General features: G+C 43.8%; 1 protein-coding gene across 1 annotated transcript; it reads right to left on the reverse strand.

The window, feature by feature from the left end:
- Positions 1-150: 150 nt before the first annotated feature.
- Positions 151-12,444, reverse strand: ptpn18 (protein tyrosine phosphatase non-receptor type 18). The gene is made up of 13 exons (XM_050064481.1): positions 12,293-12,444; positions 12,074-12,112; positions 11,589-11,657; positions 11,420-11,482; positions 10,337-10,479; positions 9,944-10,010; positions 8,251-8,331; positions 7,246-7,341; positions 4,269-4,321; positions 2,872-2,982; positions 1,764-1,969; positions 1,591-1,683; positions 151-1,031 (listed from the first exon to the last, which is right to left on the reverse strand). The coding sequence occupies exons 1-13, from the start codon at positions 12,407-12,409 to the stop codon at positions 958-960; spliced, it is 1,212 nt and encodes a 403-aa protein (XP_049920438.1). The 5' UTR covers positions 12,410-12,444; the 3' UTR covers positions 151-957.
- Positions 12,445-12,733: the final 289 nt, after the last annotated feature.

Raw genomic sequence — 12,733 nt, forward strand, 5'->3', positions numbered from 1 at the left:
CTGTAAAGCCCTGTGAGGCAAATTGTGATTTGTGATATTGGGCTTTATAAATAAAATTGATTGATTGATTGATCTTTATGTCCAGCCTGTGGTTCAGAGTTATGTGCAGACATGTATTTGAATAATTTGCAGCATCACACACTTGAAACAAAAGTTTTAAAATCATTTATAACACAAAGATTGGAGCACAGATGTTGAACATGAAGACACGAGATATTTACAGGAAACTGATCCGATCAGTGACGATCAGATTAACAGCAAAGAGACAGAACAACAAATCACACACAACAAAACCTCACCATACCTGACCATACGTCTCTACGGAAACTGAGAATTATTTATGTTTTTCACAAACGATTTTCTCGAGTTAACGAAATAATTTATCACAAAATAACAACTTTTGTTTTCTCAACATCACAAGTTAATGTTTTTGTCATCTCAAGATTGCTGCGCTCCTTCTCTCCAGATAACACAATCATTTTAGAGAATAATGACTTTTGTTTTCCTGAAATCATGCTAGACTTGGTGTTACAGTATGGGTGCTCGGAGCGGCCAAAAGGGACAAAGAAATACACATATTCCAGCAGTAATTTCTCACATTTGATGTGCTGAGTAAAATAAGATGATGCTGCACATTAAATTAACAAAATCTTTTTTCTCAGTCTCTTATTTTCATCACCAGCGACTGCTGGCAGCTCTAACTCGTGCACATCACTGAAGAACTTGAACTTGTTTTCTTGAGAATCGACATAAATGAACCCGTTATGGTGAGAAAATGAGCGCAGTTATCTCGAGATGACAAAATAATTAACTCATGATCTCGAGGTAAAGTTTGGTGATTCTCAGCTTCCGTACATCATCTCTCTTTAGTTCAGATCAGTTCCTGATAAAATAAAAGCACAGATCCATCCCAGTCTGAAAGCTCACTGTAAACCAGTAAAGTCCAGTTTAACCAGTTCATCTCTCCAGTCGGCTCCACTCAGCTGGAGGATCTCTGGGTCCTCTGGGCTTCTGAACGCGACAGTTGAACCCTGAAATACACAAATACATTCAAACAATTGGTTTCAATACACACAGAGCGATGAACAGGAGCAGTCCCACATTTAACAAACATTTAATATTGATATTAAACAATTCATTTAATACACTTGTGACTAATTAATGACTGATGGTTTCAGTTGGACTTATAGAGTCTAAACTGTTGGCAGAAACTCGTCATTTGTTTGTGTGTAATTATCCTGATGTGAAAGGAAACTGAAGTTGTCAGATAAATGTAGCAGAGCAGAAATATAGAGGAAAAAGGTCCCAGCAGACTGAAGCAGTTCAGACAGGGAGGATCCAGGTGCAGGACGACAGGTGGATTCAAAAAAGCACTTTAATGAAAGAAACAAGCGTCCAGGCCGACGAGATGATGATGAGGTGATGACAACCAGGTGTGAAGACAGACACACACAGGAAACATCAAGAACACAGAGAAAACACAGAGAACAAAGGAGCCGAGCAGGGAGGAGGAGGAGGAGACACAAACTGGGACCAGTGAGGGACAGGTGAGACCAATCAGGGCGAGGCACAGTGTACAGGTGTACTGACCGATCCCTCCAGGTGAGCAGAGGCCGCTCATGTCTGTGGCTGAAGAGGAGAAATCTTCATAATCATCATCAGCAGCAGGTGAAACATGATCAGCTGGAAGAGACAACAATCACTCATTCATTCCATCATATTAACTCCTCCTCCTCCTCCTCCTCTTCTCCTCTCCTCCTTACCTGGCAGCAGGTGATAGTCTCCACTGTTGCTTAGTGACGGAGGCCCCTCTCCCAGCATGTGATTGGTTGGTGTTGCAGTGTCATAGATGGGCATGGCAGAGAGCGTCAGGTTGTGAGGTTTGGCTCGAGGTCTGACGGTGCTGTAGACGGGCGCTGCTGATGCTCCTGCAACATCGTTGTCATAGTGATGTGTTGAAGGCAGCGACCTAAAGGGTTAAACAGCAGGATGTCAGGTGTTAACCAGAAGAACCGCCCTGTGGTCGTGTCTCTGTGAACCAATCGATGTGCAGTTACAGTTTACGCCCATGTCTGTTCAGACTCGTGTAGACACAAGTCATTTTAGTGTAGAGCGTCAGACTGAATTTACCAATGCACCATGTCAGGTCACTCACTCTCTGGGACCGCCAGTGTTACTTGAATAAGTAAACACTGACCAACGGGACCAGACTGGCCGACCCGTATGCATTCCAGAGAAATCCAATATTTGCTTTGCTGTGGAAGCTAACATTAGCTAATGTGCTAAAGAGCTAACGTTACAGTGAAATCCAATATTTGCTTTGCTGTGGAAGCTAACGTTAGCTAATGTACTAAAGAGCTAACGTTACAGTGAAATCCAATATTTGCTTTGCTGTGGAAGCTAACGTTAGCTAATGTACTAAAAGTTAGCATTCCAGAGAAATCCAATATTTGCTTTGCTGTGGAAGCTAACGTTAGCTAATGTACTAAAAGTTAGCATTCCAGAGAAATCCACTATTTGCTTTGCTGTGGAAGCTAACATTAGCTAATGTACTAAAAGTTAGCGTTCCAGAGAAATCCAGTATTTCCTTTGCTGTGGAAGCTAACGTTAGCTAATGTACTAAAATGATGTCATTGTGACGTCGACACATAAAGTGTCTGTGTAGAGACAGAATTCCCATCTTGTTTGGTCATTAAGGTGAAAGATATTTAATTTATTCAAATTTTTTCTCCTCGACTCCCCTTAATGTGCAGTTTTAAAGATGATGTCAGAATAATGTTTGATTAAAGTCCAGCTCGTCCACAGAACATGAGAACACAGGTCACCATGTTATAAAACTGATTAGACGGAAAACTCCAGGTGTTAGTTTACCTGCTGGACTTGGGCGTGGCTACAACAGAGTAGGCGGGGTCTGATGGGGGAGGATGTTTGGACTTGTTGACCACGGCGTACGTGTCGCTCATGTCAGCCTGCTGTGACGCTCTGTGCACATCAGGAGACAGACAGACGGATGATAACAAAGGAACAGTTCCAACATTAATCACAGACACTTTGTCTGCAGATGAAATAAAGCACACAGAGAAACATAAAGATCATAACAAAGATTTAAAACCTGAAAACACAGAAGATATTTAATGTGTTCAGACGTTCATCAGCTGCTGCTCAGAGTCAAAGTGTTGAGCTCACAGAGGAGGAAGGTTTGTTTTTAGCTCTTTGACCTTTGTTTAGTTCATCTGTGACTGAATATGAAATAAAACCTGAGAGCAGACGAGCAGCAGCTCAGTGTCACGTTTCACATGTCTGTCACTGTGCACGCTCAGTTTCTGCTCCTCACTGAAAATCTGTATTTTATTTCATCTTTCTTTCCTCACTTTCACTGAAACTGCTGCACGACTGTTTCACCTGGACGAATAAAGTTGAACTCATCAAATCTGAAAGCTTATTTACATCTCAACAGGAAGTCACCACGCTCTCAACTTCCTGCTCCGGCCATGTGACAGCTGTCGCTATGGTTACACTGACTCTAACCACAGCGGTCTAACCAGACGAGCTGAGAGGTCACCGCGACACAGGATGTTACATATGGTGACCCACTGATATGTAATCTGAGTATAATCACCACCATCATCATCATCATCATCATCATCACCCTCTCCTTCATCTGGCTTCTTCTCCTTTCCTTGTCTCCTCTGCTGTTTCCTCTCTTTTTGTTTCCTTTTCTCCTTGTTTCCTCTCCTTGTTTCCTCTTATCTCCTTTTCTCCTCTTGCTTCCTCTCCTCCTCTTTGTTCTTCTCTTCTCTTTCCTTTCTGACCTCCTCCGTTCTCACCTTTCCTTTCTTCCTCTTTACACTTCTGCTTTCACTTCCTTTCCTTCTCTCATCTTTGCTTTTACCTACTTCTTCTTTTCACTCTATCTCTTTGTCATTTTGCTCTCCGTCACCTCCTCCTCCTCCTCCTCCTCCCTCACCTGTTTCCTCCAGCACTTCTGTCCTTTACTTTCCTTCTACATTTCAGATATTCTTTCCTCCTCTCCTCTAAACCTTCTCATCTTCTCTCCCTTCTTGTTTCCTCTCCTCTTTTTTCTGCCTCCTCTAATTTCTCACCTCCTCCCCCCTCAGCTCTCCTCTGCCCTCTCTGCTCCGTTTCCATGGCAACGTGATAACATATGGGGAAGGAGGGCGAGAAAATGTTAGAATGACACTCTGATACATCCTGTCTGTCAGCAGACGGATGGACAGACAGACATAGACAGACAGACAGACAGGTACCTCTTGGAGGAGGACAGAGGTGTTCTTGTCGTTTTCTTCTCAGGTGTTTTCAGCTTGTGAGAAAAATGAAACAAAGATCAGGTTCAGTTCATCAGCAGGTTTTAAAAAGTCTTAAATTTCATCATCAAACATCTGAAACATGAAGCTGGCTGTGACGTCGGCTGGCTGTGACGTCAGACTGTAACTCCTCTGGAATAAATCACTGAAAATATAAATGTCTGCTTTATTCTGAAAAACCTCTCAATTCTTCAAAATAAAAGTCCTCTGCTACTGTCTTGTTTTTATTGGGGGGTAAATGTACACGTTGTGAATACAGTATGGGACGTGTCCCCTGAGCCACCCATCCCAAGACCTAAACCAACGGGCTCACAGGCTTCGGGGTCTCCAGTCCCAGGACCAGCGCTGGGCTCTGAGGACCATTTGACATAGTGGCCACACGTGGAACTACATAATCTGGGTCCGTCACATGACGCCATGAGGCATCATACTTCCCCCCCACAGAGTGACATGGTGAAAGAGACGTCTGTAAATCAGTGGATACATTTTAAAACTATTTTGTTTATAGATTTTCAGCTTTTGAAAGAAAATTGGAGACAGAGGGGTAAAAAGAGGGGGATGTATATTTCTGAGTGTCACAACCCAAATGACTCGTTTCACTATCAGGATTTGATACATTCAGTCTGATACATTTGAACGTGTAGAAGAGCCGCAGGATTAAACTATTTTATACCCATTCCAGTCAACAGAGCGCTGAACCAGAACTTAGCCACTCAGCTTGCAGAAATCTCTGGTGCACCTGCTCTGTGGGCTCAATGATGCAGAAGATCTGGGTATTTTCATATCATAGAAATCGCCATCTTGTTTCTTTTTGGAGTCAGGAGTGACCATATTTGGACAAGAGGTTGGAGCTGTGGAAGAGCGAGGGGTAGATCTGACTCATGAGACCCTTTCACACAGAGGTGGCGCCACAGAGCCACAACAAAGTCCCGTCTTTATGCCTCCTTTACATTTTTACATAGAACCAAATGAAGGCGGCATCATGTGGCTCCAGTGTGTGATGTCAGACAGCATGATGACATCACGGAATCAAAAGAGGCGTGACATATGACACAACAGCGTCAGCCTCTAGTGTGACATATACGTGTCAGCAGCTCTTTATAAACAATAACAATGACATCACATGTCAATAACAATCATTTAGCGTCCCTGTTATATGGCGGCTGATCTCGTCCTCTGCTTGGAGGGTAAGGAGCACCTGTTAGCTGCTAACTGCTAACAGCTGCTGTCCTTCTTCTTTGAGTTAGCTGCTAACTGCTAGCAGCTGCTGTCCTTCTTCTTTGAGTTAGCTGCTAACTGCTAACAGCTGCTGTTCTTCTTCTCTGAGATAGCTGCTTTTTAAATCTCCTACGGTGGGCCGTACACATAACACACTTTCAAACATCACATTCGTCCTGCTGGCACAGAGCATGTTTTTATTGTCTGTGCTGAAGGTTCGTACGGAGTCTGGCAGGCGAGTGTTTCTGTCTGCAGCTCCTTCTCTGCAAAGCCTCGTGCAGAGGGACTTAAAGTTTCACTCATTGGATCCTCTCGGCTGCAGGATTTTCAGGGTGTATTTATCTGGTCTTTGTAATCATGTGTAATTGCCCCTGTGTGTGTGTGTGTGTGTGTGTGTGTGTGTGTGTGTGCGTGTGCGTGCGTGTGTGTGTGTGTGTGTGTGCGTGTGTGTGTGGTTCACTCAGAGCACATATTGACATACTTCTCGGCTTTCCTTTGACATGGCCTCATGCTGTGTTTTATATTGCTTGTTTTAGAGCTGTATTTTTTATGCATGATTGATTTCTATCGTCATAGAAAGTTTCTTAAGATTTTTAATCTCAAAACATGTTTCTGGTTAAATTAAGGTTTAAAACAGTTCGAGTTAAACACTGAAACACTGAAACTTAACCACATGCAGCTTTCACACTGATGTGGTTTGAGGCACCATCACTGCAGCACAGCAGTGAGCATTATGTTGTGTTCATGGTAACATAAGAAGCTCATCTATCTGTCCTGGGATCTCCTGATGGATCGACCGACCTGCTCCTGCTGATTCAACTGAGCCAAACAGGTTTTTAAAACACAAGTTAAGGAGGAGTTGTGAGGAGGGTTGACGGTTCACCTCTGAGGGAGGTAGTATGAACCATGGGCATGAGGTTACGGGGGGACAAGTAGGTTCATGATGTCATTTGTTTGTTTGCAGTTCTGTGTCTGATCTTATGTTTGGGTCTGACCAAGTCTCCACCGAGCAGCTCTGTGGGAATAAAGGCTGTCAGTAATGTTTTTAAGTGCTGTCCTCTGGGATGATTCATGTCATGATCGTCTGTGAGTCGTCATGCTTTTAAAACTCCAAATAAAATAAAATCAAACATATTTTCATGCTACTTTTTATGAGTATTTGTACTGTAACTGCAGTAAAGGATGTGAACACTTCCTCGTACACAGGATCAGAGTAAAGATGTGTTTCTAAATATCAGCATTTCCCCTTTTGATCGAGTTACATGTAGAATTATGTCGTCTCACTGAGCTCGAGATCTCCGATCAAACACACAGAGCCTCACAGTTCACACAGGATCACAGTCAGAGACATTCATTATAAAATCACACTGAGCTTTTTAAAACTGAAGGAATCTAGAATGAAACAGTGTTAATGTGTTTGCTGAGATGTGAGTGTGCAGGTTAAGGTACCGTGTAGTGAGAGTTAAAGTGGACCTACCTGTCAGCACGTGTCCTCCATCAGGTCTACACCAGTTTTAGTGGATTTGTTTGTGTAAATGTGGAGCAGCTTCTCTCTGTGAGCCTCAAACTGTCTGCAGCACCGAATTTACATACAGGAAGCCTGAATTATGGGACGCTTCCTCTTTCTGCAGCTGCTCTTTGTCGACTTCCTCCAACACACTCATCTAATCAGCTCCTAACAGTGAATTTGAATATGTTTTACCTGCGACAGGTTGCTGTAGAGCCGACGGCCGCCGGCTGACTGCAGGACTCGCTCCAGCATGCAGGTGGCCGTCGTGTAGATGAACTGATACTGCTCCTGAAAGAGGAGGAGGTTTCATCAGTGACCGTTTGTGATGAACATCAGAAGGAAGTGTGTCATCTTCTGTTTCACCATTTTTAAAATTACATGATGATGTCACTTTGGTTTTACTTGACTCCACCCACAGGAGTCACACAGGTGTTGTCACAGAGATCAGCTGTCGGCTTCCTAATGTTCACCCAGAGAAATGAAATGAGTAGAAAGGACACCGAAGTGTTCGCTGTGGTCATTTGACTGTTTAAGGGATTGTTCTTTATCTATGAGGGGGGAGGAGGAGGTGCACAAAGTGGGAGGAGCTTACAATACAAATCATGCCTTCCAAACCCGCCTGATACATTTTTAAGAGATCGATATGTGACTGCAGAAATGGACTGATAACAAAAATCAGCCAGATCTACTGCTGCACAGCCGGAGCACTCCGACTCACACGTTTGTACGACAGTGTTAATTTAATTTTAGAAAACTATGACGAGATTTTTTTGTCAGCTGCCTTTTTTCCGACGAGCTAAAAATAGATCTTGGTAATAAAAACTAAGAAGAAATCAATGTTTCATTTTCAATGACGAGACGTGATGTAAATGTTGGTGGTGGACTGTCGGACACTGACAGCTTGTAATGATCTTCAGATGTCTGATGAGCCACAGGCTGGTAAACTCCAGTAAATAGTCTGCACCAGGATGTTTGGGTTGGTGCGAGTTGTGAGCTGTAATTCAGCAGTAAATACTCAGCCGTGTGTGTCTGACTGTGGATGGTGGAGCTGCTGAATGGATTTGTGGAGTTTGTTAGTTGCAGCGGTGGAAAACATATGAAACATTTGTGAGAACAGCCTGGTTTATTTGAAGCCCAGTAACATCGTCACAGAGCACAGAGCGCCCCCTGTGGGCTTCATGCTGTAAAACCACTCACTTTGGTTTGGACTGCAGACGGTCTCTGTCTCCGAAGCTCCAGGACGATCTGCATGATGCTGAAGTCTGTCGTGTTGATCCGCTGCAGGAAACAGGAAGGAAACAGGAAGGAAACAGTCAGCGACTGCTGCAGCTCACAGATACCTGTTTTCCACCAACATGGAACCAGTTCAGTTCCTGAGCCTCACTTTGAACCATGGAGAGCATTGTAAGCAAAAATAAAGTGGTTCAGAACCTGAAAAGTTGGTTCTCAGCTGGAACCAACAATGAGCAGGTTTTCCTTGACCTGTCGGGTGAAACATGACGACATCAGTGGGCCTAACCTGAATGGAATTTATACTTCTGTGTTGAATCGATGCTGTGCCATCAGCGTAAGCTCTGTGTTGACATAGAGCCTATGCCGTACCCTGACGTGCACCTGGTTAATTGACCTATGGTTAAGCCCCGCCCTCAGACGTGATGAGCCAATCACAGTGCGTATAGCCATTCCCATACACTGGGACATTCTCTGCCTGGACGTCCATTGAAATGCATTACAGAAAGTCAGTTTGTTTGGTTTTATGAGCTTTTTCTGAGATTTGAAGTTTAAAAATGGTCAAACGGTGTGCATGGGGTACATGCAACTCTGACACAAGGTATCCTGAGAGGCTGGGCGACCAGGTGTATTTTTTACACTTTAAACCACATCTCAACCGAGAAAAGTGTCTCCTTTGGATAAAGTTGTGTGGTAACGTTAGACCACAACATCAACTCAACGTGAATAAGATTAACAATGATGTCTACATCTGTTCTAAGGTAAGTCAACATTGTGTTTGAGGCAACATATTGTCACTTTGCTGGAAAGAAATATAAAGTTATCTTTAACATCTCTAGCTAACGTTAGCTAATGTTGAGCTAACGTAAATGCCGTGTACTGTGACACCTGCCATAGCGCCGGTCACTGAATGTTGATAGTTTGTCCGAGTGAGTGGAGGGGGCGGGGCTTAGCCATAGGTCAATTGTAACTCCATGTCACAGCGACGCAGACCTCCTGTCTGTCTCTGTGAGCTGAAACCATTTCCCTCAGTGGAAACAAAGCTTTGATTTACTTTAATTTCACAGATAAGAAACAATAAACTGTGAAGACAGTAAAGCCTCCACACACTGTGTGTGATTTATCCTGGCTGGAATATGAGCAGAGGAAATCTCTGCTAGCTGCTAGGCTAATTTATACAATGTAAAATGCCATAGACATGTGCTAATAATGTTAGCATGTTGTATTTGTGGGGAAATGTGTCCAGATAAAGACAAGTGTTTGTCTGTGAATGCTGCGAGTTATAGTGAAGCCAGGGTGACCAGGTCCCAACAAACCAAATGTGGGACAAGCAGTAGGTTTGTGAGGGACAATGTGGGACACCCGTCCCCATGGTGGGCATCTTAACTTCCTTGCCTTGTTATTATTTAATTATATAACCTACAGTTTCTCATTAACCTCGGCCTACTGACATATTTTATGTTTTGGCTGTATTTTTATTCTCAGTTTTATGGAGGATAAATTTGACCCATGGGTCAATAAACAAGAGTGAAGACAAACATTAAGACATGAAGACTTCACAGCGTCAGATCCTTCAGCAGCACTGAGGACACACACACACACACACACACACACACACACACACACTCTGAGCTCAATGTGTTGTGTTATCATGTGTTACCTCGGTAACCAGCAGGTCATGGATGTAGTCGAGAGCACAGATGACTCCTGTCCTCCCACAGCCTGCGCTGTAACACACACACACACACACACACACAGGAACAGATGCAGCGTGCATGTTAACTGTGCCATCGATAGCAGGTGTTACCTGCTGCATATTCACAGCCAACTGCCTTCTGTGTGTGGGAGTGTGTGTGTGTGTGTGTGTGTGTGTGTGTGATAAGCTGCCATATGTGTGATATGGCCTGTTGAATGTTAATGACCATCTGACCTGCGATCTGTGCTGCTGGCAAAAACAAGCTTCTCTAATGACGTGAAATTAACAGCCGTTTAGAGGCGTGTGTGTGTGTGTGTGTGTGTGTGTGTGTGTCTGTGTGTGTCTGTGTGTGTGTACCTGCAGTGTATCAGCAGAGGCGAGGTGTGTGTTCCCTGACTGTTCCTGACTCTCTCCAGCAGGTCCAGGACTCCTGCAGCCTCGTACGGAACGTCGTGATCCGGCCACGACAGGAACTGATACTGAGTCACTGAACGGCTGACCTGGAGGAGGAGGACGAAGAGGAGATGGAGGACAGAAAGGAGAAGGAGGAGGACAGAAAGAGGAAGAGGAGGAGAGGGAGGCAAGGGAGGAAGAGAAGGAGGAAGAGGAGGAGGACAACAAGGAGGAAGAGCAGGAGGAGGAGGAGGAGGGTGAGAAAGAGAAGAGGAATAGGAGGATGAGGAAGAGAAGGAAGAAGGGGAGGACAAGGAGGAAGAGGAAGAGGAGGAGGAGGAGGAGGAGGAGGAGGTAGAAGGGGAGTAGGAGGAGGAAGAGGAGGAAGACAAGGATGACGAGGAGGAGGAGGGTGAGGAAGAAAGGAGTAATATGAGGACAAAGAGGAGGACAAGGAGGAGGAGGAAGAGCAGGAAGAGGAGGACAAAAGGAGCAGGAGGGAGAGGTGGAGGAAGAAGAGGAGGAAGTGGAGGACAAGCAGAACAATGAGGAGGAAAAGGAGGAGTAACAAGAGTATGAGGTGGGGAAGAAGAGGAGGAGAAAGAGAAGGTGAGGAGGAGGAAGAGGAGGAGGAGGAGCAGCAGGAGGAGGAAGGTTAACCTTCACCACTTCACCTGTTCACCTGTAGAACTTGTTACTCCTGTCTGAACTGTAGTCAAACATGTTTCAGTCAAACTGAGTGTAGATTAACAAAGAACAATAAAGTTGATCAGTTTGAACATTAATATCTGTGTGATGGATCTGATCACTGATCAATAAGAGATTTACAGTGACTGTTTCTGATCGGGGTCATGGAGAGGTCGAGGACACACTTAGCTTAGCTTAGCACAAAGACTGGGAGCAGAGGGAAACTGTTAGCCTCACTCTGTCTCACAGCAGGAAATCCATCAAACATCATCAGGTCTGATTTACGTGATGTTTGATAAAGAATAAAGACTAACAGCTGACACACACACACACACACACACACACACTATGATCTGATACCTGCTGGTATGAGACAGACAGCTCTCTGACCACCACATCTTCATTAGGACGTGTCTCCCCCTGCTGGAGACACACAGGTACAACACGGCTTAAAATACAGCAAACACAAATGTGAAAGAGTGTGTGTGTGTGTGTGTGTGTGTGTGTGTGTGTGTGTGTGTGTTCTCACGTTGTGCACAGTGAACGGTCCAAACGCATCAGACTGATGAGGTGTAGACCAGTAACACTCACACTTCTTCTGCAGAGGACAAAATATAAAATCGACCTCAATAAAAACGCGTGAAGCTTCAACACAGATTGTTCTGTTCGTCTGCAGCAACAACAGACTGATGTACACACAACAGTTACACATGGGTACATCTATATAAATGTGCAAACAATAAAACAGGGAAAAGTTCAATAAAAGAACAAAGATCTTTATGTTACATCAGAAGCATGACATATTTCCTATCAGTTAACATATTATGATACATCCTAGTAAATGAACAATGAAATGACTTTCACGTTAAAATTATGAGATAGTGAAACAGACATTCTGTAAAAATCATGTTGAATAACATCAAATATGAGTCAGATTATAAAACGATGTTTGACAGAATCAGTTATAATGAGAAACCTGGTGCGTTCATGGACAGACTGTAAGTCAGGGTTTACCTTTCCCATCTCTACTTCCCTGCAGGCCATGACTATCACCTGAAACACACAGACACAGTGTCAGACATTAGTCAGTGTCAGACATTAGTCAGAGCCTCGTTATCGATTTGATTTCAGTCTCATTGAATTAAACTACTTTAAAATAAAGTGTTTGAGCTTTAGTAAAAACAGTGTGCTTTAAGTGTATGTGTGTGTGTGTGTGTGTGTGTGTGTGTGGACCTTGACATCATACTGCCAGATCATCCTCCAGAAGTCATTCAGGGTGGAACTGAGGGGACCCTGAGAGGCAATGTACCGTTTGTCTGATGACACCCCCTGCGGGACAAACACCAACATCACAGCAACATTACAGCAACATTACAGCAGCATAACAGCAACATTACAGCAACATCACAGCAACATCACATCAACATCAAATCAACATCACAGCAACATCACAGCAACATTACAGCAACATTACAGCAGCATAACAGCAACATCACATCAACATCACATCAACATCACAGCAACATTACAGCAAATCACAGCAACATCACATCAACATCACATCAACATCACAGCAACATCACAGCAACATTACAGCAACATTACAGCAAATCACAGCAACATCACATCAACATCACATCAACATCACAGCAACATCACAGCAACATTACAGCA

This window comes from Epinephelus moara, chromosome 16, assembly GCF_006386435.1.
Source record: "Epinephelus moara isolate mb chromosome 16, YSFRI_EMoa_1.0, whole genome shotgun sequence".
Classification (NCBI taxonomy): Eukaryota; Metazoa; Chordata; class Actinopteri; order Perciformes; family Serranidae; genus Epinephelus; species Epinephelus moara.

What these genes read in the sequence shown, in the direction of transcription:
- ptpn18 (XM_050064481.1), bottom strand. Translation starts at nt 12,409, where the DNA reads ATGTTGGTGTTTGTCCCGCAGGGGGTGTCATCAGACAAACGGTACATT. An exon ending in TCTACAGCAACCTGTCGCAG is followed by an intron (nt 4,322 to 7,245) that starts GTAAAACATATT and finishes TTTTCTCACAAG; the next exon opens with CTGAAAACACCTGAGAAGAA. An exon ending in AGACTATCACCTGCTGCCAG is followed by an intron (nt 1,684 to 1,763) that starts GTAAGGAGGAGA and finishes TGTCTCTTCCAG; the next exon opens with CTGATCATGTTTCACCTGCT.